Below are 25506 nucleotides of genomic sequence, written 5' to 3'. Positions count from 1 at the left end.
ATTTTTAAAAATGACACATCCTGCTGATTTTCTTTTACTACTTAAACCTTTTTTTATAGAAATACATAAAAAAAAACATTTTATTACCTAAAATGGAATGACGCTGCATTCTTTTAATGTAGACTTGATCATTTGTAGCAAAATATGCATCTGCAGCTTTTTTTACAGAGTTTTAACCAGCTGATGTTAAAACTGCCACTTGAGGAGTAAACATATTTACAGATGGATTTATTTATGTTACATGCAAAAAGTATATATTTATCACTTAATTAGTGCTTTTAATATGTTCCTTCTGCAAAATAGCCTTTTTTGAGTGTTAATTACTAAATTAGTTGACGATTATTTTATTGATGAATTCTTCACAACTAATCTGAAAAATTGTTCCCCTACTTTTATGGTTGTCACTTTAAAATACAGCTTGGACATGTTTGCTCTATGTACTTGACAAGCAATTTTAGACACTTTCACAACACATTTTTCTAATATTATAGCAAATTCGAAGGGTATTTTGTAAAATAAAATAAAATAACACCATAAAATCATTTATTACAACTCACGTGTTTGCATGTACAGAAAACCCTGACACTGACTCTGGCTTTCAGATTACTGAAGCAGCGCCCCTGCACCTCTCTCTCCCCCACACAGACACACACTCTTTCATCTGCATGTTTGAATCCTTATCACACACAAGAAGATGGGACATACTGTTCCACGGCCTGCTGTGTACTTTTGAAGAATCAGCCAAGACTCTACTGATAAATTGCTGCCTTTAAATTTTGGTCTTATTTTTTATTTTTTTTCCCAAACAATCAAAGATCAAATTTCTTTGACTGTCCAGACTAACGCCCCCCTGTTAATTACTACAAAGAGCATTTACTGGTCATGTTTCACATTTCTTAACATGTGAAATCAGTGACTTCAATATCAGATTCACTCTAAAAATATATAATATTGTTATTATTATTTAAATGAAGGTAAAGACTTTTATGTTTTCACACATTTCCCAAATTCACATCGAAATAAAATTACTAGAAAAAATACAAAATAATAAAAATTGTGATGTTTTGATTTTACCCCCTGCTTTTAAATTGAAATGTACTACTAAATGTTCCCCACTAATTAACGGCAATAGAAATTATTTTTTTATTCCCTTAATCTTAGAGCAGCGTCTCAGTGTCTAAACTGCTTGTGTTTGTCCTCAGGCTTCTCTTATCAGACTCATATTTTTTAGGTGCCTGAACAATAGAACAAGTGAAAGAACTGCTCCCCTATGTTTAAAACTCAGAGAGCAAACGCCCCCATTTTGTAACATAATCAGGCAGACATGACTCCAAAGGTTTCTGCTATATGACGCATATATGCCTCGGCAATTAAACTATGTTGGTACACGCTGTTCTTTTTGTTGGCTACTTTTAAAGTCCATTTTACTCTACACGCTGATAACATATAAATATATATTTAAATATCAGCTACGCAATAGTCAGTTAATCAGTGAGTTTATTCACTCGATTTACGAGCACGTTCTCTTAAAACATTTACTATTCACGAGTGAAAAGGAAGCAGAACAAAGTAAAATCTGCTGCATCTACAGATATAGAGAATGTATTTCCCAATAAATACATTTTCAGGGCCATATTTATTAAATCAACAACATAACAATGTAAGTTGCAAACGATATAATATTCTCCTCATTATTAAGTAAGGAGTTTATAAGACTTTTTTTTCTTATAAATTGTTTTGAATTGATTTATAGTTGAGCATTTTTTCAACTCCTCTTCAAACTGTCCTCCATACTCTGAAAGGCCAATTTGTGATATAGTAGTCCGCAGAGTTTTACTTTTGAAATCATACTGCCTTCTGTTATTTCTGTCACTTGAGCTTAAGGCAAAGGAACTTTGTAAATTAACTGGGAATAATTTCTTTCTGGTTTTAAACACAACTAATAGCATTTTTAAATTAACCAATTCCCTTAGTTTCAAGATGTTTGATTGAATAAACAATTTATTAGTATGTTCTCTTGCATTTATAGAGAACTCATAGCTTGTTTTTCTGTCACAACAAAGGCTTTGTGTTGGTTTTTGTATGATGGTATGTGTTGCCCCATACCATCATAAATTATATCAGATACAGAGCAACAAATAATTAATGGTATGTCTGGAGTGTTCATGGGTCGTAAACATTTTTACTTTCTTTTCATTTTCTGCCTTTATCACTGGCGATGGTAAGGAGTTACCAATCACTTTTAACCTGTAGAACTGCCATGTTTTTCTGTGCTGCATAGAAAAGTCACATTTCAATTCTATCATATCTGTATAATTGAGACGCCATAGAAGGCTTCTTTTTATTAAAAATCAAGACACGGTTTTAACATGTAAACTTGTTTTTCCCACTGGAAAATGTTTTGGATCGTTTTGCTCTAATCTTAATGGCATTTTGCAAACTGTGTGCAGTCCTGTCCTTTTCTGCATAGCACTAAAGGAGGTGGTACACATCTGTTTATTCAGAACCCTGCATCTCATCTGCATGTCCTTGGTGAGAATTTTAATTTCGTCTTTGAAAAGATGATTGGCCTCTCCACAAAAATGATCAAAATGAAACGGAGTTGACATAATTTACCAGTCAAATCACTTGTGGGTTTTAAAACATACAATTGTTTTCGGAAATATTCATCTTCTGAAACTCTTTGCCGTGAAAAAGTTTTCAATAAAATTGGCAGTTTGAACTAAAGTAGGTTTACCAAAAATGTTTTGGATTTGGCTCTATCTGGTGTTGTAGTTGTGAATTAACGGTTAGCATGAGCAACATTTTTCAGCTAATAATCAAAATGTGCGGGTAAGATATGCTACCAAAATGAGAATAATATTGCTTGAAAGTATTTATGGAACATTACTTTCAAAAGGGGGCAGTATTATGTATTTTCCAGGCACATTGTACCATTTTATAGCACAGCCAAGTAACTGTTAAGTTGTTATAAAAATGTTATGTTTATATCAAATATGACTTAAAAACCATTAATGACTTCATAATTTAATGCCTTGAAATTGGGCCTCTGTCTCTTTAAACTCCTTCTCTTTCTGAAACTTTGCCTTCAGGAAGTGATCACAACATGGCTCCTCTATTCTCCCTTTAACAACATTTTTACCAGCGTTGCAATGAGAAGTAGCTTGCATAATAAGCTCAGCAGGTGTGCAGTTCCACCAGAAGTTTGCTAATTTCTGCTGGCTAGTCTGAAGGAGAAGAGTGAGGTAGTCACAGGGGAGAGCTGCTCTGTGAGGTGGAAGCTCAGTAGCATGGAAACTGCAATTCTCAGGTGGAGCTGCACCTAGAAGGTGGAGCTAGGTCCAACCAGGTGCATTGCACAACTGAATGGTTGCCATGGCAATTAAAGGATTTCTCAAACATGCATGAAATAATCAAGGCAACACTCATTATAACATTATAACATGATGCAAAGTTCATAAAAGTTGATCTTGCATAACTCCGCTCTTTTAAGTTATTATGATTTAATTAAATATTCTAACATCTAATACTGTCCATAATTAGGTTTGCTGGTGTACCTGTAGAACTTATAAATATTTAAAAAAATTAAGTTCAATGGAGTTTTAGAAAATGTTTGGTGTTATGAAGCCAAACAACCTCAGACAGAATCCATCTTCTTTTTAAAAACCGGTCGCAAAGCATTAATTCGCCTTAAGCAGGAAGAAACAAGAGTATCATTATTCTGGTACAAAGCAAGCTGCTGCCGTCGGCTTTGCACAGGATGACTTGTCTTTCCTGAAGCTGACTTTACTGAGCAAAGGAAGCAGGACTAAACATGGGCAAGGTATTAGTTTCACTTCCTGTTCAGTATTGATCTCGCATAGCTTGCAAGATGACACAGCCTCTCCTCCACAGAACAATGTGCTCTCGACCCGGAGCGCTGTCACTCGTAGCCAAACCAAACAAAAATTCACCCCAACAAACAGAACCCAACAGAGAGGTAGACATAAAGTTCTGCTGCTCCTTTCCCCCCAAAAACGATAATTACTACAAGATGGTTGAACTTTGCCCATGTTGATGAATTCTCAAACCACTAATGTAAAGCTTCCCCTTTTTTTTCTTACATGAGTCAAAAAATACCAGTAAGCAGCACAGGTTTTTTTTTTTTTTTCCACCATCGGGAAGGAGCTAAACTTGGCGAGATGTTGGCACAGAACGCTCACCACCGTGTTTGTGTTACCTCACTGAAAAACATATGTGAGCTGGCAGGCACATGCTCCACATCTCACAGCGCTTAAACAAGAGACATCCACCTCGTAGAAACAAATTGCACTATGTAGTACAACGATTGCTGCAGACAAGGTTGCTGCTGCCACTTAAGGCTGGTATTGATTATGGCGTACTTCTGTTTTCATACAGCTGTTGACAGCTGAGACCTTTCATGCCGTTCCCTGAAACTATGCGTAACGTCCCTCTTTGTCCTTGAAGCGGTACCAAGTTATGCCCATTTGCTGCAGCCGGCGAAATTGCTTCAATGTTCTTTGTCATTCGACATAGTTCAGTGTAATAACGTCTGCTGCGGAGAGAGGCTGCTGCGGTTATATAATAGATGTAAACGACAGTGACTTAATGGCTTTTCTCTGGATTAAAGGCACGCCATCATAAAAACAGTTCACGCCGAGTGACAAGGGCAAAAGGGTCTCACCTGCCGTCATAAGAGGAGAACAAAGTAGGACGGGGCCCCTAGAACGGCTCGGATTTGTAGTTATTTCCATCTGTGCTCCGTTCATTTGATTAAAACAGTCACTTGGTTTTATATCCTGTTTCAAATGTCAAGCTTTATACCCATTGTAAAACCCAAAGACAAGACATGAGGAACACAAGTTAATGCAGCACAGAACACAATTTTCTTTTGCCTAGAAACTGTGCCCATGTCGGTCCGCTGGGGGCGTCGACACCACAAACGAAGAGCGGTGAGATGTGCATCAGATGGCGGGGAGGACAGAATAGCTTTCAGTAAATGTTTGTGTGGAGAAAAGCAGACTTGAAAGAGAGGCAGTGGCCTGGCTTTAATCGAGCCAAAAGAAAGGAGGGTAGCGAGGCAGGCGGAGGTGGAGGGGTGTAAGCAATTAGCAGGAATCCCCCAGCACTGGAGTGTCTATTTTTTTTTTTAACTCACTGCCCCTCTCCCATGAAAATTAAGGCAGTCAATTTCTGCAGTGAGTGGCTGGCATGGATGTACTAGTGCGTGTGTCTGGATGTAGTTGCCGCCTCGATAAATGCAACAAACACACAAACTGTTCTTGCTGCGGTGAGGAGGCATAATCCTTTAACTCAATGGTGCTGTGAGAAAATAGCAGATGACAGAAAAAAAACGGGCAGGAGACGAAATAATACGGAAAGATGCAAAAATTTAAAATTACGCCCGCGTACAGTACCATTGAGAGGAAGGAAGGAGTTCGAGGCAAGTTTATTATAGCTAACTAAAACTGAGAAAAACTGTCATTAACGGTAAATAATGGGGAAAAACAATAACTAACTGGAACTATATCATATGTTTGTAAAACTAAAACATGATACCTTATAATTCATTTTCAAGTTCACGAATCTATGCATTAGCCTTTGGAACCGATTTCTTTCTCGGCACAAACAGTTTAAGTGAGTTGTTGGAAAATTACGGCACTACATTCTCCAACTGGTGGCGCAAAAGTGTGGAGAAAACATCCGAGTCAGATGGTTTTTTAAATATTTGAATCAACATTTTGAAAATGGTATGTTCTGTTGAGTATTCATTATACGATCAGTGAATACATAACCACAATACAATACTTTGACCTTTTTGAATTCTGCACCTGAAAATTTACCAAAGTATGAAAATACTAAAACTACTAATATAGCTAGTAAAAACTAAAATAAAACTTAACGATATTTCACTAATAAGTAATCAAAACTAGCAAACAAACTCTGAGAGCCAATCAAAACTAACTGAACTAGACAAACAAAAAGAGACAATGAAATAAAACTAAACTATAATGAAAAACCCAGAACCGTTATAATCCTGGTCCGAGGTCTAGTGCTCTCTTGAAACGTCTTCCAAGATGAAGAAACAAGGATTCCGGAATAGATCCGGAAATTTGAACCCAAAGACAAATACTTTTGGGTTCCAGTCAGCAGAAACTCAATCTGCTAGAGAAAGAACAGGAGGAACCATCATGGAAAGACGAGACGCTGCATGTGCCACAGACAGAAGATAATGGCTAGAACAGGCCGGACAACGGAGAAGAACGAATCATGGCCGCTCAGAGACAGACACTCGGCACAAGTGCAGTAGAGGTCAGGTCAGGCAGAACCCAATGTTCAGGCTGTGCAAAGATGCCCCTGGCAAATCTAGGTTTAAGGTTTTCTTCTAATTCCACCAATGTGTCTCTTCAGACTGGGAGTAATTCTAACGTTTTGAAGTGGCTCAGCCAGAAACCCAACTTTAATCGTATACAGAATCTGAGGAGGGAGCAAAAGATTAGGCTGGTGTGTTCATGTGCCTTTGTTCTTTGTTTTTCTTCTCCCATTGCTGCTGCTTAGTTCTAAAAATCACCTTCACTGTATTTCTTTAGAGATTAGCATGAAGTATCTTTGGACTCATCGTTTCTTGTTTAAAAGAACTACAGTTTTACAGGAATTGACAGGAAGTTGGCGTAGGGTGCGACAATAAATCCAAGTCGCAAGATGGGATGACACATGATACGGGGCTGATGACAACAGGACAAGGAACATAATGTAAGCATTGTCCATTCCAGGTTGCATCAGTTGGACGATTTTAGATTTCAAACTAGAGATGATCAAAGACGGTCCAAACTCTTACAAGCTTTAGTTTACTGGTTGCCAGCTTCACCATCATTAGCAGCTAACGACTAACTTCAAGTCACAGTTTTCTCCCAGACTTTACAGATTGTTCATCTCTGGCAGCTTTTCTATCTACACAACATCCATTATTCAGTCTAGTGAGTCTTCATCAATACTTTTCAACCTTCATGGTGTTTGCCATAAAGTCAACGCTACCATAAAAGTAGGTTACCGTTTCAAGAGCTACTTTGTTACTTAGAAGCAAGAATAACAAAAAATGTTCTCATGGTGCGCCAGTCTTAATACACTCATTCATATCAGTGGCTCTTAATAATACGTCACATTTGCTGCACTTCATCGGATGATGTCACTTGCTGACAATAGCAGGATGACACTGTTGAAGTTCAATTGTCTAAGACAGACTTTCACTTTGACAGGAAATAGCTTCTAGATGATGGTGTGACATCTACTCCCATGAGGCGTAACATCCCTAGAGTTAATATTAACTTTTCAGCCATGTCACATACTGTTTTCTATGTTCATGTACTCTCTGCTGTTTAAATGTTGGTTGACAGACACTGGGTGAATTTTTTTTCTTCTGTTTTTGTTACAAATATGCAAGTCTGCATTCACAGTTGTGGGTATCTCTTACTGAAATATAGTTTTATCTGCAGACATGAATCTAATTTAAAAACAAAAAATATATTTTGTCTGAGTTTAGTGTAAAAATTAACATGATTGAGTCATTAGCTGTGTCGGGCTAATAATTCTTTTAATAATTAGTTGTGTTTTTTTTTTTTTTTTGCTTTTTCAGCTTACATTTAAGGCTTAGTGGAAACGGAGTGAGGCAAAAGTGAAATGTGGAAACGGCAGTAAACCAGCTGCTGATATCACTGTGGATATTTAGACTTAGTTTAAAGTCAGGGAAAATCAGGTGTATTAATGAAGTCTGCATTCCACTCTTACATCTATGCATGCCTGTCAGGCTGAGCGTGTCCAAAATACAACCTTAAACTTTTATCATTGTGTCAAGTCTCTGTTAGCTCTGTTTATTAAAATACCTTTTTGGTTCTACACAGATTCCCCAGAAGATCCAGGGAACTCAATGTAGACACTGTTCAAAAATCTGCTCTTATACTATCATATTCAACAAGTTAGAATATTTACGCCAATGAGGCAATTTTTTATTTTTCAGATTAAAACTACATTTTGAAAATGGCAACCGTAAAACCGGTGATAATTGTTTTTAACTTACTCAGATTTTGGAACAGAACATGAATTACATTTCTAGCTTAATTTTTTCCAGTATTTCATTTATTAAAACGTGCTCATACAGTACTACATGTGAAAGAAAAACACATTTTTGTTTTTCTCCAAATACACTTAAAATCTACCTATAAATGAATTAGAATGAGCTAATATATGTAATTTTTTATGGAAGTTTGCTGATTAGTTTTGTAAGACAACCCAACCTAATGTGGTGTTAAAAAGTAGAAAAAATGCTCATTATTAGTTTATTGCTCTGGATAAGCTAATTAGGATTTATATGTTCCAGTGTAATGCGATAACCTGCACCAATCGCCCTGTAGCCATACAAGCATTAGCAGGTCTTTTTTGTTTTGCCTAAACAAGAATATACAAATTAACAGTTCTGCTAATTAAAATGTTAAATTTAGCATGTTAATTTCCCAGTTTGCGGATTCTGTTTTCTCATAATCCGACCTAATTAACACCAACAAGTAGTGCATAAAAGTGCTTATGTGGACAAACATGCATGGACAGTGTAAGTGTGATCCGATAAGAGGCTCGCAAGCACTCGCCCCGATGAACTTGTGATAAAACTGTCACTCCATGGGGTTTGTTATGGCTCCTTTAAAACTATCAGCAGGTATTTCACCTTTTTAACGCTGGTTGTCTAATTCCAGGATGGCGTCTCGCTCTGGATTGTAAATCTGCCAGATTTTTTTTAGCTGCTTAGGTGAAAAAAGATGATGACGTACACCACACCTCATTCTTGCCGATATCAAAGCATTTCTACCGACAAACTGATGCTGAAGAAACAAACATGGTGGTTGCTGGTAAGGTGTCCAGGTAGTCCACTTTAGATGAGCTAATAATGTTAGACTGATGATTAATATCATGCTGTGAGATAATTATACATTTCTCAAAACTTTTTCAAATCTTGTATGTTAACATGGGTAACTTAAAAAGTTAGACTTTGGAAAATTGTACAAAAACGTCTTTGGGGTTTAATTAAGCAATGCTATAAAAATTTTATGACTAGTGGCAGCCAAACCTTCATAGCAACGTCACTTTTTATCCTTTTTTAAGCTCTTTCTATGTAAAATTTTAACTCATATAATTGCTGTCGTCAGTCTGCTAATGTGCATAGCATGTTGGTACAAAATGTGTTGCTAAATGATTTGCCAGAAACTGGACTTCCATAACAGTATCAGGAAAATCGTTGGTGCCATATCAGCTGCAAAAATCTTCCATCAACATATGATCTTTAAACCATTATTGTTTCATTTGTAGAAATTAAATCATTTTCATTATTTGATGAAAAACCTTTTTGAATATTTAAATATGAAAAAATGGAATTTGATGAATATGTAGGCCTATTTGCTGGACAATAAATTGCCCCAAAAGTTACGCCATTACCATTAGAATAGTTGAAATTACTCTCAAAACAACAATATCATTTATTGCAATAATAACACAAGAACACATTCTCAAATATTGATAAACTTTAAATTCTAGAATAAGGAGACATTTAAAATATCCAAATTAAATAAACAAAAACAACAAATAAAATTAATTATGAAGCCTCTGTAAACAAAATTGTCCTTCAAAATAAGAATAAAGGTTAGTTGAGACCAAAGCACCAGACTGAAGACTTTTGTCATCCAGTTTTTGGTAGAAAGAGAAAAACGATAAATTATGCAAATGGAAATTATTTTAATTTATCACACAATTGATTTGTTGCTTATTGCCACAAGCCCATGAATCATCATTATAAGCACAGACAATTATTCTGTTATTTTGTCAGATTCCTAAAATATTGGCTTATGCCATTTTTTAACAAAAGTGATTTTTTTTGTGTGCTTAAATCATCTTTTGGCACAATAAACATACTCTTTTCCTGCCCTTTTTGTCCACGTCTAGGTCCAATCTTGCAGCTTGCTCAACTCCATGCAGGTAAATGTTTGAGGACGGCATGCACAGCCTACAAAACGTTGACGTGCTTAACCTGTGGCGTTGCTGCTTTCGGAAAGTACAGTGCGGCACATACTGTACAGAGGCATTTACAATGTTTCTGCAATTACCACGCCGACTGAAGTCCTTTAAAATTCCTTTGGAATAAAAAGAATACAAATAAAGGCCAAATGTGAGCCTGCTCCTTCAAACGTGTGTACGAGCGGAGCGGCCCGGAGCTGAGGAACAGAAGGAATTCCCTCCACGCCTGGGTTTTCTCAGCGACCACAGCTCCAGAGGATGAGTGCCAGGAGAGCCCAGAGGCACAATTAGCTAACAAAAGGCCCAGCCTCCTTCTCTTTGCTCGCCCAGCCCTTGTAGATTCCCCTACAAACACAGCAGGGGCCACCTTTTAATCTCTTGCCCTCTTCACTTAAGACTCTCAGCCTCACCTCTCTAGTAAATTCCAGGGTTCGTCCCTCCTGGGGATTCAAGCGTCTGTCTCGCATCCATTTGCAGCTTGTCGCTTTAAAATCTTCCCGTTTTTAGTTTTAGAATTTGGCATATTCTTTTTTAAAAAACTAATGTAAATTAAGCTATTTTTAATGATCCAAACAATAAGAGAGTCCAAAGTTACTGGCATCAGGTTGTCATGACGTAAGTTAGTCTGAATATTATTTTTAGTGTCGTTTCTTTCCATTTTTCAAACTTTTCTTTCCTTCTAGAGCAAAATCAGATCAAACTGTTCTTGTTTTAGATCACAACTACCAAAATGATTTCTAGTTGCTAAACTCCACAGGAATGGTAGCAAGAATATGTCAGAGATTTATTTATTAGTGTCTTCAAAATCAGACCTTTGCATACATTTCCATAGTATCTGGTATGAAAAACCTTTGAACTTTATAACTTGGGTGAAACCTTTTCAGTTTCCTTCCTCAAGTCTCTCACAATAGTTTGCTGGAGTTTTGGGCCTAAAGACAAGTTTGGTTTGATTTCACAGTAGCTGCTTTTCCATTGACCATAAAGTTGCACAACTTGAAATTCTGAAAACAAATTTGCTTAATAAAAACATTGCAATTTCTAAAAAAAATCTCATGGTTCCCAATTAAACTTTCTGCTCCAGGATGAGGTGATTTTGTTTTTCAGCAGTATCAAAGTAGGCGTATTTCGCAGAATTACATGGAAACATTTTTTTTGCGTCACATGCGCCTCTTTAGCCAGTCGCCACAAAAAGGATATGAATCCATAGCTCTTCTGAAAATCTCCAACTAAAATTGCCGCAAAACGCCACAGAAGTAGCCACTCCCATGTGGGCGGGGCTTGTTGTTCCAGCGCCTGTAAAAGACTAGCTCTGATTGGCTGATAGATGATGAACATTAGTGCCATGGGTGATTTATGAAATATCTTATGTAGCTGTTGCTACTATGATTTTTTTTATTGACTTATCATTTGACCAATCTTATTAACATGTAATTTTAATTTAATTTCTTATTTAATGAAAACACCAGATTTATGAAATTGTGGGGTTTCTTTTTCATCTTAAAACTGAAGTTAGCAGTTCCTTTAAATATACTTATATGCAGTATGGAAAGCAAAACCAGTAGGTTAGGATATGGTCAGTGATCAACCAGCTGGGAAACTTACCGAGTCTGTTTTTAACAGAAGCTGAGTTGCGGGAGACTGAAGTGAAAGTTGTGGAGGAACGAAGAGTCAGGGTGCAGCAATTAGATGTTGTTTCTGTCCAGAGTTTCCTTAGTGCCGGCTTCATTACAGGCCATTCTGTTTTCTGTTCCATGCTGACATGGCAGAGGTTCGGGCCGGGTATTAATAGGGATCAAAGATGTGCAGTTTTTAGATCCGTCCAGTCAGATTTAAACCAAGATGATGAGATTTTTGTTTTTTCTCCCTTTTTTTTGTAGTCTGAAGCAATACGTCTGTACAGGAGCATCAGCATAAATTTTCATAATTAGAGATAACTCTCAAACTTTTCTACATGAATTTACCTGCAGGTCTCTTACTGCCCTGTTTATTTGCTTGTTTTTTGTTTTTTTAAAACTCAGACTGTATATTTACTTTAATTTGGAGGATTTTTGTAAATTATGTAGACATGTTTTGCTATTCCTCATATCTGGAAAACATCTACTTGTGATACTCTTGCTGAATGCTGTGATGTTAACTATGATTCACCCACATTCATGACTTCACTCTTAATGTGGATTTTAGATGCTAAAAATATGCAACCAGTGAGTATGAAGGGCAGAAGTGTTAATCCTATAGGCCTAATACACTACTGCTATGCAGAACTTGAATGCATGGTTTTTCATGTATTGTAAACAGCTAAATCTTCCATTACAGCAGTTCTTTGCAGTTTGGATATCGCACCAATTGATATTGCAATTGTGATGGCATCATAATTTTCAGCTCTGTGTTCAAACTAAAGCATTTCCATATAAACAGCATTATTAATTATTGCATTGTTGTGAAGTGGAAGGATAATGACACGTGGTTTTCAAAATGTTTTGCAAATGAAAATGTAAAAAATGTGGTGAGTCAGTTAAAGGGACTTGAGCTTTACATAATGTTAATGTCATTCCTTCATCAAAAAGATACCTAGAGTGTTGCCTTGATTCTTTCATACATGTTTGAGAAATCCTTTAATCTCCATGGCAACCATTCAGCTGTGCAAAACGCCTGGTTGGACACAGCGAGCCTACGAGGATGAAGCTCCTCCTCAGAGCTGCAGTTTCCAAACCATATTATAGGACAGCCTTTCACAGTGACTCCTCCACTTGGCTCCTTCAGACTAGCTAACAACAATTAGCAAACACCTGGTAGAACTGCCATTCTGCTGAGCTACTTCTCAGTGAAACGTTGGTAGAAATGTTGCTAAAGGGTTAAATAGAGGAGCCATGTTGTGATGAAGGTGGAGTTTGAGAAAGAGCAGGACTTAAAGAGACACAGGCCCAATTTCAAGGCGTTTTCCCCATTAATGTCAAAAAGTGCCATCACAGATCCTCCTCTGGATAGTGGTCTGGACTTTGTTTGGACCATTCTAATCTATAATATGAATTGTTGGTTCCTATTGCACTGGTATCATGTGACCAGAAAATCTTCTATCATAACATGTGTTATGATAAAAAAAAATCAGATATTTTGGGAGAATAATAATTTATTACAGTGTTGTATATCTTGGAGCGTTAGCAACGTCAATATATTTGAAAATGACTTAACGCACTTATTGTTGCTGTCTAGTGTAGTTGAACCGCTTTATGTAACCGATGTATCAAACAGACTACTTGATAAAGGGTAGGTTTTACTTTTACTTTTAGAACATTATTTGTGTTAGGCTCTAACTGCATGCAGAGACATAAATAATTAATTTAGGCAATTTTCATTATCACTTTTATTTATCATCGCAGTAACTACCACAAATTATCAATACCATTTAAAATCCATATCGGCCATTGCTATTTCTCACGAAACGCTTGTGCAAACAGAACTTCTAAGCTATTCCTTGTTCAACATTTTTTGACAAAAAATGTCCACCAAGCCCTACACCATTTTTCTAAATAATTGAAGCATCTCAGGAATAATTTTTTTAAAAAGTGCTAAAATAAATAAAAAAGTTCCTCTCAGTTTCACAAAACAGTTCAACTCTTTTTTCGATACAAAGAACTCAGGAATCAAAATGAAATGAAATGAAACAAACATCCCTCTTGCAACTTGATAAGACGATCTTAGTGGATTTATCTCAGCAAATGTTTCTTCAGAATTCCTACGCATGCTCTCATCAACCCGTCTCAATTTGGAAACCTTTATCACCGTCATTAGCCACGGTCTCCTGGCAAATTAAGCGCCTTGGTCTCGGGCTGGTCGGAGGGAGAATGAATGCAAATTGTCCCGTCCATTTTGTCTTTCGATTGTCAATTCTCACCGTCCACTTTTCCTTTTGCGGCGAATTCGGAACACATAATTTTCTCCCAATCTAGGCTCCCACAGCCGAGGAAGCATCAATCAGCCGACCACTCTGAAAGTGGAAGTAAAAACGTGCCGCTCGCGCCACAGCAGTGATTTCCAAGTGACACCATGACAGGCTGTCGTGGAAACGCATGGCACACAATACCACAACACATTGGTATGGAAACTTAGATGTAGTGAAAGAAAAACAGCTTGGGGGCCACAAACATGCGATCACCATATACTGAGGTAAACTCCTTTTTTAACTAGTTGCCTGACTTCAGAAAGCCAGGCAACCAGTAGGTAGGGTAACCAGTTAAAAGGGGTTAAATGCACATCAACATTATTATTAGCATTTTTAATAATAATTGAGAACCATTTAGCATATTTTTCTTGAGCTATCCAGTCACTGTACTTTGTGTCACTCACATTGACATTTAAGGCTGTGACATCACAATATAAAATGGTTCAGTGTGTATGAATGCTGTACTGAAATATTGTTTTATACCAATCAATATTTAAATGGTCCAATTAAAAGAGGTGGGTTCTGCACCCAAAAATTGTATTTAAGAGCAGTACTACAACCAAAAAAGTAAAGCGTTGAAGAAGTTAGTCAAGAGTAAGAAAGTCAGTCATCGTTTAATATTTAAAAATCACATCAAATGGACAAAAATATAAATGTATGTAGAAATTTTGGTATTTTAAGGACTAAAATGAAAAAATTAACATAAATAATATAATAAAATATTTTTTTCTAAATAAATTTCATTCAATTTAAAACAGTATGAAACTGCAGGTGAGTGTCTGAAGTTTTGGTTAAAACAAGCTTGTTCTTCATTCAGTGAAGTTATTCACAGCAGGCTGAGTGTCCACACATTTTACTCAGGAGTAGAAGTACTTCATAATAAAATAACAGCAAAATAAAAATACTCCTAAAAGTATTTTTTTTTCCCAAAAGGTTGCTCAGTTAAATGTAACAAGTTATTACCCAATTCTGACAATTAAGTAAACGCATTAGCTGTGTTTCCATTGACCATAGAACTGCACAAATTGAAATGACTAAAATAAATTCTCTTAATAGAAACACAGCAGTTTTGAAAAAAGTCACGTTTTTTTGAACAAAAGTTGTTTATGCTGGGATGATTTGGTTTTTCAGGAATATTGAAATAGATGTATTCCGCATGACAGCAATGGAAACATTTTTTTTTTCACATCACATAAGTCACATGATCAAAAGTTGGATGTTACTACTGATGAAAACCACGAAGAAGATAATAGGAAGTGATAGGAGGATGATGGGATGTTATTGTTTGTTTTTGTCAGACAATGTGCCATGACTTTTAATGACTTATTGTGTGAACAACCTTAGTAGCATGTGATTCTAATTTGTAGTAAAGGAATCTTTTTCTGGTTACCCCAAATCAAATAGGCTTCTGTTTTGAGTGAACAGCCTAATCAAAGTATGTGTGGTATTATGGTCCCAGCCCCAGTATCTGCACCATCAAGTGGGATTCCTCAGGGCATTCCCAGTCTGCCAAGAGCGAATGAATTGTCCTGATTTTGTCAGGGTGTTATTTATGCAGCAGCCTCATGGATATGATGTTTTTATGCTTTTAAGGATATTATTGCAGCAAACTGACAGTTTATTAGACGGATATATACAGATGGCAGACATTATGACATCATTTCATGTTTTAACACCCTATTGTTCATCTGACAAGAAAATGAGATAAAAATGGTCTAATGTGAAGTGTACACAGGTGATATTTTCAAATATTCCATGGATGTAGCATCTTTTGTTTGAGTTGATAGAAATTCTTTAAATCAATTCCCGTCTATCTGACTTCTGAGGATTTCTTCACTTTTCTTCAAAGGGATTTCTATCACTTTCTATCAGTGCCTGTCTAATACAGGTATTGGACACATTTTGCTATTGCTAACTTCACCAATCCTCACTTTAAAAAAGAAATCCAGGCTATCCCCTTAAAAGGCAGAGAGGACATTCCAAAACGGCTTTTCCCATTGCTATGTACTGGGAGTAGAATGCTTACTGCTCATAACTACTTCACACAACCCCAAATCAACCACTATTGTTATGGAACTCATGAAGTTGCCTCTGTGCAAAAACCTGAAATATTACCAAAGAGAGAATATGAGCTTCATGTAGGGAAACATGATGATGTATTATTCCTGCATGATAACAAAAGCTGTTCTGCAAAATATTAGATTTTATGGTATTTTATTTAATGCTTTTTCTTAAGAATTGGCGCTGTGCCCCTTTAGGTATGTACTACTTTTACCTATTGCTAGATTAAATTAGTGTTTTCAGTCAGAGCTTTTCACACAGAATTCATCAATTCTTGGACTGTGAAAATGTACATGATTCACAATATGTACAGAAAATGAGTTTATTTTAGTCTGATGTTCTCTTTAAATGTAACAAAGAATCATGATTCTCCTGAAGTATATCTACTTCTGACCAACCAATCAAAATGATCCTCACATGCATGTTTTAGAGAGCGAACTTAAGTCAAATTTCTTTTCACTGCTGAAAACTTCTCTCTTCATCACTTGTCAGACTGATGCACACTCAAGCTGCTGCAAAACCACAAACGTTTGGGTGTGTTTCAATCGCACAAGTTGGTGCAATACTTGCATAAATGTTTGTGCCACAACATCTGATTCATGTAGTCCGTGTTAGGATGTAAAACAAAGACTCAAAAACTAATTTAAAGAAACTACTGCAAAAGCCAAGAACATTCTCTTCCCCCTCCCCGTTTTAGGTTGAATTAATATTTAGATTGATCCAGAAAAAAAAAAGCTTTCCTTCCCAAACGTTAAGACACACTTTTAAGACTTGTTTGGATCCAATTGTTTACTTGCTTCTGCATATGTATGGCAGTCATGAAAGGGCTGGTTCTGATACAAACACTTCCCACACCCCACATGCTGTGAAAGCAAAGAGACACATGTACTAAGCTAACCAGTTCTGACTTCCTGCCTGCATATCAGCAGCTTCCTCTTTCTTGAAAATGTTATCATGCATCTTTCTGCATGAAGTGGTCTGACGCTGCGCTTGCAGGAAGAGTCGTTTTGTCGGCCGCTCGTGTTTAATAGTCATGTTTATGCACCTCTTCCTGAGTAAAATATTGTTCGCGCGATGATTGTTGACTTAAAGAATATCATAAGCTTTAAAAACAAACTCACTGAATGTTAAGTTTTTTCTTTTTCTGCATTTTTAGATTTTTAGCATCTTAAATTAAGATTAAGATAAGTATATGAATAAAAGATAACACATTTTATATAGACATTTATTGTATGTAGGGAAAATAATTTAGTAAATCATGTCTATATCTAGGCTCCTTAACACCTGAATTTGTCCTCAGTTGAAGATATAAGGAAGTACTAAATTATCTAAAAATACTCATTTTAAATTTAGACCAAAGGCATAAACCTTGCAGTGTTTGCCATTACACGTGTCCGCTTTGATGTTCTGCATTACATGTTCATGCATTTAGTTCAAGTATCAAAACAAGCTTCCCTGCTTGTATTTTTGTTCCACTGTCACACGTGGGAAAACTGAAACAGAGAACAGGCTTTAAATGAAGTTGTTTTGTTGTATACGTATGTAGATAAAACACTTTGGTTTTACCTGAGCTGGTTTTATTATTTTTATTTTTTTATTTTTTTACCCCTCCAGGGGGTCTTTTTGTGGGCTCTAGTGTCCCTTATATGAAAGTACGCTGACAGGGGGAAGACATGCGACAAATGTCGCCGGGTCCAGGAGTCGAACCCGCTACGGCCAAGTCAAGGACTCAAGGCCTCCAAACATGGATGGGTCGCGCTATCCCCTACGCCACGGGTGTCAAACTCCAGTCCTGAAGGGTCGCTGTCCTGCAGTGTTTAGATGTGCCACAGGTACAAAACAATGAAATGAAATGGCTTAATCACCTCCTCCTTGTGTAGATCAGTTCTTCGAGCCTTGCTAATGACCTAATTATTCTATTCAGGTGTGGTGCAGCAGAGGCACATCTAAAAGTTGCAGGACACCGACCCTTGAGGACTGGAGTTTGACACCTCTGCCCTACGCCACCACAGCATGCTCCAGAGCTGGTTTTCTCAATGTCCTCAATAAATTTTGCAAAACAGATATTAAGATTAGCAGGGCCAGACTTAGGAGGGTGTGGGCCCCTGGGCTTGAACCAAGGTGTGGGCCCTACTTAATCATCGATTTATATATATATATATATATATATATTTCTCACGATGGCGGAGAACAGATCGAATGACAGCGGAGCGCAGGAGCGAAAGAAAAGAGTGCGACCGAGAGCTGATGAAGAAAATATCCAAGCTAACAGGGTTTTTTAAAGCTCATATTGGACATGGAACAGAACCATCTTCCCTCTTTGCTTCTCAAGACGTTAGCCTTGCTAATCCTTCCCTTTCAGATTGCATCTTATCATTTACAAAACGTCAATATAGAACTGATATTTTTCTGGCTTTTTTTTTACCATCACAAAATGCCTTCACCAGTATCTGTGTGCTTTACTGACTCAGGCATTAAAATGTCAGTCAGGTTTGGGTATTAAGGGCAGTGAGTTTATTCCAGTAAAGGTTTTGCACTATTATTTTGTTGCACAGTCTTTAACTTTGCTATTTTGCATTTGGTGTTAAAAACTCAACAGTATTTATTTTCTCAAGAGAAAAAAAATATTTTGCTGCTCCTTAAATAATGACAAAACTTGAGTTAATTCTATTCCCACAAACACTCCCATTTAAGACAAAGCTCTTCATTTGATGACAGTAAAAAACAATCAAAGTCTCGTGTCAAACAGCAGAAATGCCACTGCTCTATTTATATCGATCTGGCAAAGTAAGTCACAGGGATAGTATGTATTCTCCTCAAATCCTTTCCAAATCTCTCCCTGCATCTAACAGTGCCAGACAGCTTAATGCAACTAAAACAGATGAATCTTCCTGATCACAACACTCGAGACACAGTTCAAAGAGCCAAAGCATTCAGAGGAAACTGGCACAGAGAGCCACAGGAATAAACTCCGGATCCAGATATGTGAAGACGCAGCTTTTGTCATATCTGCCTTTGCGATCTCTGTGTCATGAATTGTGTTTGTTGAAATAGTGTTGTTTTATTTTCCTCCTATTTTGCTCTCATGATAGTTTATCTGCTCAGCTTTGTCTTTCCCTTTTTGCTACATCTGTTACCACTTACTACAAGAGAAATATAGGAACATTTATTGAATAACAAGATAGGTTTGTTATCGATATATCCAGAGCTGGCTCGCACCATGCTAGTGCTCTAGGCGAGATTACCGCCACTTTACACACGGGCACACACACCCACACACACACACACACACACACACACACACACAGCTGTATGTGGACAGATGTAACAAAAATATCCATCCAAGACTGATGTAGAGTAGGTTTACCTGTTGCTGAGCCGTATAATCAAAACATGGAACAAAGAGACCACTTAATGTTTCGTAGGCCTGTTGCAATAAGCAATAAATCAATCGCATGATGAATTAAAACATGTTCAATCATTTTCATTTGCATGATTCATCAATTTTCTCTTTTCTGTCTTTCTATCAAAAACTGGATGAGAAAAGTCTTCAGTCGGGTGTTTTGGTCCCAACTGGCTCTTTTTTTTGAAGGACAGTTTTGTTCAGAGAGACTTAATAATTGATTTTATTTGCTGTTTCTGTTGATTTATTTTGGATATTTGTTCATTAGAATTTAATGTTAATCTTAGAGGATGTGTTCTTACATCATTACTGGAAACGGATCTCAAAACAACAATATTATCATTTATCGGAATAAGTTCCAACAAAATTTGTTATCGTGACTCGAATGTCAAGATGTTAAATTATAAAGTCAAGTTTCTTTTGAGTCATTATATATATGCATCATTTTTATGAACCTTGAATAAAACATTAATTCCTTGATCATGCTATAAAATGCTATAATAATCATATTGCCCCTTTAAATGATTCTGACCTTGAATATTTACTCAGAAAATTGTATCACTGGGTAAAATGCATCAGTGACGGATACTTTACTATTTGTTCCCACAGCAGCGTTCATGTTTAAGGTCTCCTCTGTGATTACGTTTGACACTTCTGCACATGAGAATTTAAACCTTTAACCCAAAAATTTCCAAAAGGCTGCCAGCAGTCAATCTAGCATGTTTCATGACAGAAATGGGCTAAAAGCTTAAAAGGATAAAACGGTGCTGTAGTTGTCGTCTGACCTCATTTTAAAACAGCTCACCAATACTGAAAGTAGTGAAATAATGGATAGTGTTCCCCTTATCGCAACAAATTTGGACATTATTTCTGTGTAAATCTGTGATATCAGCCGTAAGATTTTTGAATAAGTTTTGCAATCAATTTGACTCTCTTCTGCTACAAACGTTATCTTTGCCTAATTTGAATCCCAAACGATTAGTCGGCCTATCTTGCTGCATGTTTTTTTTTTTTCATTCCGATCGAATAAATCAAATAGAAGGGATGTAATTTTTCCTGGCATGGCTCAGACCTCAGAGGTCAAAAGAGGGAACATCTGTTTTGTTGGGAACATCTGATCAAACACACTGCTGTAACATGTAAGAAAAGACAGTGAAACATCCCATCACTTTTTCTGCCCTCAGCATGCTCACAACGTCTCAATAACCTTCAAAGCTTCCCCCGCCGTCCGCCTCGCCTCCTTGTGCCATCCACATGCTGCACACATCCACAGCCAACACTCCAAAATGTTGTACTCTAAATTACTTCACTGCATTTGTAATCAAGGGCTCTGCCAGATTATAGATTTAATTCCAAACCGAGATATTCACCGTTTTGAAAACACACTACACTCGCAAAAATGATTGCTTGCCTGGAAGCAAAGCTCACTGTGGATTATCACCGACTATTTTCCTGGAGTCGAGACCTTTAGTGATGAAAAGAATGGGCTTGTGTGTTGTATATGTTTTGCTTTTGTGGTTTTCATATCAACGGACTGACGTCCTTGGATTTCTGTTGACCGTTTTTCATAAAGGAATTAGTTTTCGTTTTTTTATCTGTTTCTTCTTGTTTTGAATGTGGAGATAGGGCAGGTTAGGGGAGCACTGATGCAATGTTTTTGACCAGTTTCCCCCTGCAGTATTTTTTTTATAATGTCGATGAAAGCATTGCTATGCGGCACAAGGTTCACCTTTGGGCATTTGCACTTTATTTTCTTAAAGCAATATCCATAAACCTTCACTTTTAATACAATGTAATATGAATTGGTGTACAGTAGCACTGGGCATAAAAGTAAAATATCATTTTTTGTCTTTAAAAGTTTTTAAATATCTATAAAAGTTGTTTTTTATTTCAACTGTTCCTTACCTGAGTTGACCCGATTTCAAAGTCTAAATAAATAGCAGCTGTAACACAAGCTTGTCAAACAAGATGGCAGTTCTAGGGTGGGATAACATCACTATGGAAACCAGAGACGTGCACCGGTGGGGAAAAAAAAATCCAGATTTTCCAAAATTTAAATCTTTAAAAACAGAAAATTAGATTTATGGATAAAATGTAAAATGTATCGCCTAGCCTTACTGTACAGTAACACTAGGTTATGTGAAATAAAAACATACAAGTCTTCTCCTTTCAAAGACTTTTAAAAGGTTTTACATTCTAATGAACATTTAACACTACAACTGGAAGACTTTTTAAATATCCAAAACAAATAAAGCAAAACAAGCCAAACAACAAATAACATGAATTATGAAGTCTGTAAAAAAAAAAATTGTCCTACAAAAAAAAGGTTAAGGCAAAGGGTAGAATAAAAAAAAGGGTGTTGAGACCAAAACACCAGACTGAAGACTTCAGTCATTTAGTTTTTGACAGAAAAGAAAAAAAGAACAATAAATCATGGAAATAGAAATTGAGCTTGTTTTAATTTATTGTGCTATTAATTGGTTTATTGCTTATTGTTACAGGCCTAATGACACATTTGACTCTCCTTCACTGCTCTTGTTTGGAGCACACAACATGTTAGCTCACATTCGCAATGCACCAAACAACAGGTTGAGATACTAATAAAGTACTTTATTTATTTTTATGGAGTGCAGCTGAAATATCACAAAGATTAAAGTGTGACCTTAAACTAGGAAGGAATGAAATCACTCATAGCTGTTCATAACACGTTGGGTCTAGCAATTACTTCCACGCACGTTTAATTTGATGGATTTATGGGCAGCGTTCACCACAAACTGGACAGGATTGCATCCCAAACTGCAGCATAATAGTTTAATTTTTTGTATTTTTAACTTGCACAAATTAAAAATATATATATTTCCTCAATAATATTCCTTGTTTTTTCTGTTTCGCATCGGTTTGTTCATAAGCCATAAGCCTCCAATACAAGTTCAAAGTTGAAATGTAAACATGAATGCCTGTTCTTTATCACAAGTGAAAGAAAAAGGTGAGACAAGTAAAGCTCATCACCAAAAATATTGCTTCACTGATATGTTCTCAACTTCAGTGAGTAATTAGAGATGCAAATCTTTCAGTGAACATCGATTCGATTCCGATTTTCAGGGTCAGGATTTGATTCAGAAACGATTTTTAATTCAGAAACACAATCTAGAGATTCTGTGTAAATTATGTGAGTGACAAAAGGAAAGAAGAGCTTTAACAAATAGAACATTTATTTAAAACAATTCTGTATCAAATTCCATCCGTTTATATTTTAATAATTTCTGGAGAATTGTTCAAATATAAATACTACGATGATGCTGATGGGTTAATGTGTCAACAGGCTGTGAGGAGGAATCCCACAAATAAAAATAGGGACGTTCTGGCATTCTACCAGTTTGTTTGAGGTGAGCAGTCTCTGTGAAGAAGCAGTGGAGCTGTTTGGGTGGTATTGGATGGCAACGGGGGGGCAGATTACTGTAGCAGCTGCCGTCCATCTTGCTAACTAACACTTCCCGCCGGCCCGCAGTTGTGAAGGAAAGTGACAGTGTAAGGAAAGTGTATCAAAACCGCTTCGATTGTTCCCACTGGAATCACATTCAAAAAGATTGGATACGAGTCAGATTTGGGAAGAGGCTCAAATCTGACTCAAAAACAAAAAACAGATATATCTGAGTGTTCACAATTATTCGACTTAACCCTCCAAAAAATAAGTCTGATTTGGGTGACATTTACCTTAGTAAACAACCAACTCTTTGGCAGATTCTGCTCAGTGTGTTTGTTGTTACTGTCCTCCAGAAAGCAGATTGTTTCACGGTTCTGACTAAATGAACAAAATTTTATTTTATTTTTTTTAATTTTATTTATTTGTTTTTCAAACGTGTGAGGTTTTCGTTTCAAATAAGCAGAATGTTTCTGAGTACACACCAGAGCCAAATCACACACACACAAAAGACAACATAATGGTGCCTATTTGTTTCCCATATTAACAATTACCACATAATTACAGCAAATGGTGTTGTATCCTGGGTCTTTTTTTATTGTTGATCAGATTTCCTTCCATAAACACTCTTTCTTTTCCTGTGCTGCTCTTGCAGAGGCGCCTCCATCTGGGATGTCCAAGAATGGATACTTCTTTCAAGAAATGGGTGAGCCTAATGCATCAAAAACAGAAATTCAAAACAATGCATTAGAATAGGGGTGAAAATATTGATCTTTTCATCAAGAGATAAGTGCAAACATATGATAAAATGTTAGTTATAATAGTCTTCTTTTTTTTTTTTAAGTAAAACGTTGTTTTTCACTTAAAAAGAATTGGGAGAATTGCACCCAAATTTCATTGTTACAATGATAATATTCTCTTCTATTGAGCTAAAGTTTGAATGGGATCCCAGTTTTCCAGTTTGTTGCAATAAAATGCATTTCCAAGACATTTTTTCTTACCACAGATGTGCATCTTCCCGTTTAAAGAAGACGTTGAAACTGCAGCGCAGACACAAAAACCGCTCCCAGCTCTCACTCTGCGCTGCGTTTGGATATAAATAATGAACTTTTCTGTCTGTTATAACAGCAGTTTCATTACCTTCAAGCCAAGGAGAGACTCCCAATTAGTATGTGCAGCCATAGCAGTCAAGATGGAATATACTTGCGTTGGATCTCCCTGTCTCCCTCAGCCAATTATTCCCCTTCCTGTAATACAGCGATTCACTCAGCAGAGTCGCGGAAGGCCCCCTGCTGCAGATGAGCGTGGCTGTCTTTATTAGGCAACCTTTTATCAAAAATATGAATGCAATTACATTATTGTTGGTATGTAAGCATTACCCGCCGTCGTCGTCGTCGTGGGGGATCATTAGCAGAGGCTGGTCTGGAAGCTCAATTCTGAGCAAACGTATGTGACGACCAAACAGTGACTCATGTTGGCGTGTTAAAGGTTTTTCTGCAGGCCACCTGTAAGGTTCTGCCCCGCTCCGTGAAGCAGGTTCTGTGGTTTACACAAACTCATCGTTAGCATGAACGCCATTAGCGCTGAAATGACTAATCGGATTAATCGTGTTGAATCGATTGTTGATCGTCAACAAATTTAGTAATCGATTAATCATTAACTGGATTATACAGTTGGTAAAACATGCCATTTGCTGGAAGAACAACTCACTCAGAGCTGTAATTAAGGCAAAACTGTACGAGAAATACGAATGTTGGCCCCCAGTCGGACAGAGTCCGTCAGGTGTGAAAACTAGGCCTGTCACAATAAACAATAAAGCAATTAATCACATGATAAACTTAAATAAACGCAACAATTTTCATTTGCTTGATTTATTGTTTTTCTTTTTTCTCTCTTTCTACCAAAACTGGTCTTCAGTCTGGTGCTTTGGTCTCAACTATCCCTTTTTTGAAAGATAATTTTGTCTACAGAGACTTCAGAATTTATTTAATTTGTTGTTTCTGTTGTTTTGTTTATTTATTTTGTATGTTTAAAATGTCTTCCAGTTCCATGTTTAAATGTTCATCAGAATTTAAAGTTTATCGACCTTTGAGAAAGTGTTCTTATATTATTCTACCATTATTACCATTATATTTCTTGAAACTTGTCTATAAAACCCCCCAATATTATCATTTATTTCAATAAGTTCTGGGACAATTAATATTCTGGCAAAATTTGCTATCATGACAGGCCTAGTCAAAACATCCAGAATTGCTAACTGGGAAGTTCCTTCATTCGTCCACTGTGAGCAGTGTTTCCTCGAGGGTCTTAGCCTTGGGGTAGAGGGGAATTATTTGGTGGAGCTGCGCAGATTGATCATTCCCAATTTCTATAATTTTGGCAATCGACAATCGGTTCAAGCCACCAGTCTTTTCTACCACCACAAGGGCCTGAGAGAGGGCTGCGTTTCACAATAGTCAGTCTACTGTTGCCAGCTTTGCAACTCTTTTGCTACAGAAACAAATCAGTGTACACTAAAATCAGTCAGGCTTTTTAAATATGTGCAGACTGTGCACCATTACTTCATTTTAACAACAGCAATCAGTCTGTAGAACAATAGATTGGTAATGACCTTTGACAAAAACA

At 36.8% G+C, this 25506-nt stretch overlaps 1 protein-coding gene and 1 long non-coding RNA gene across 6 annotated transcripts in view; one reads left to right on the top strand and one right to left on the bottom strand.

Moving 5' to 3' along the window:
* slc4a11 (solute carrier family 4 member 11) overlaps positions 1–25506 on the top strand; it is a 148883-nt gene that overhangs the window by 24721 nt on the left and 98656 nt on the right. For 4 of the 5 annotated variants that reach the window (XM_028001596.1, XM_028001600.1, XM_028001598.1 and 1 more), the window contains one exon: positions 23537–23587. The exons of the other annotated variant lie outside the window; for it this stretch is intronic. In XM_028001596.1, the coding sequence (XP_027857397.1) occupies positions 23537–23587 (51 nt within the window). The remainder of the gene's footprint in view (positions 1–23536; positions 23588–25506) is intronic. 5 annotated transcript variants of the gene reach the window in all.
* On the bottom strand, positions 16683–24622 carry LOC114134815 (uncharacterized). Its single transcript, XR_003593473.1, has 3 exons — positions 24565–24622; positions 23786–23797; positions 16683–16695 (listed from the first exon to the last, which is right to left on the bottom strand). It is a non-coding gene; the product is annotated as an uncharacterized LOC114134815 (long non-coding RNA).

This window comes from Xiphophorus couchianus, chromosome 19, assembly GCF_001444195.1.
Source record: "Xiphophorus couchianus chromosome 19, X_couchianus-1.0, whole genome shotgun sequence".
NCBI classification, from domain to species: Eukaryota; Metazoa; Chordata; class Actinopteri; order Cyprinodontiformes; family Poeciliidae; genus Xiphophorus; species Xiphophorus couchianus.
The sequence above is the reverse complement of the archived record's forward strand: the minus strand, read 5'-3'. Positions and strand labels throughout refer to the sequence as shown.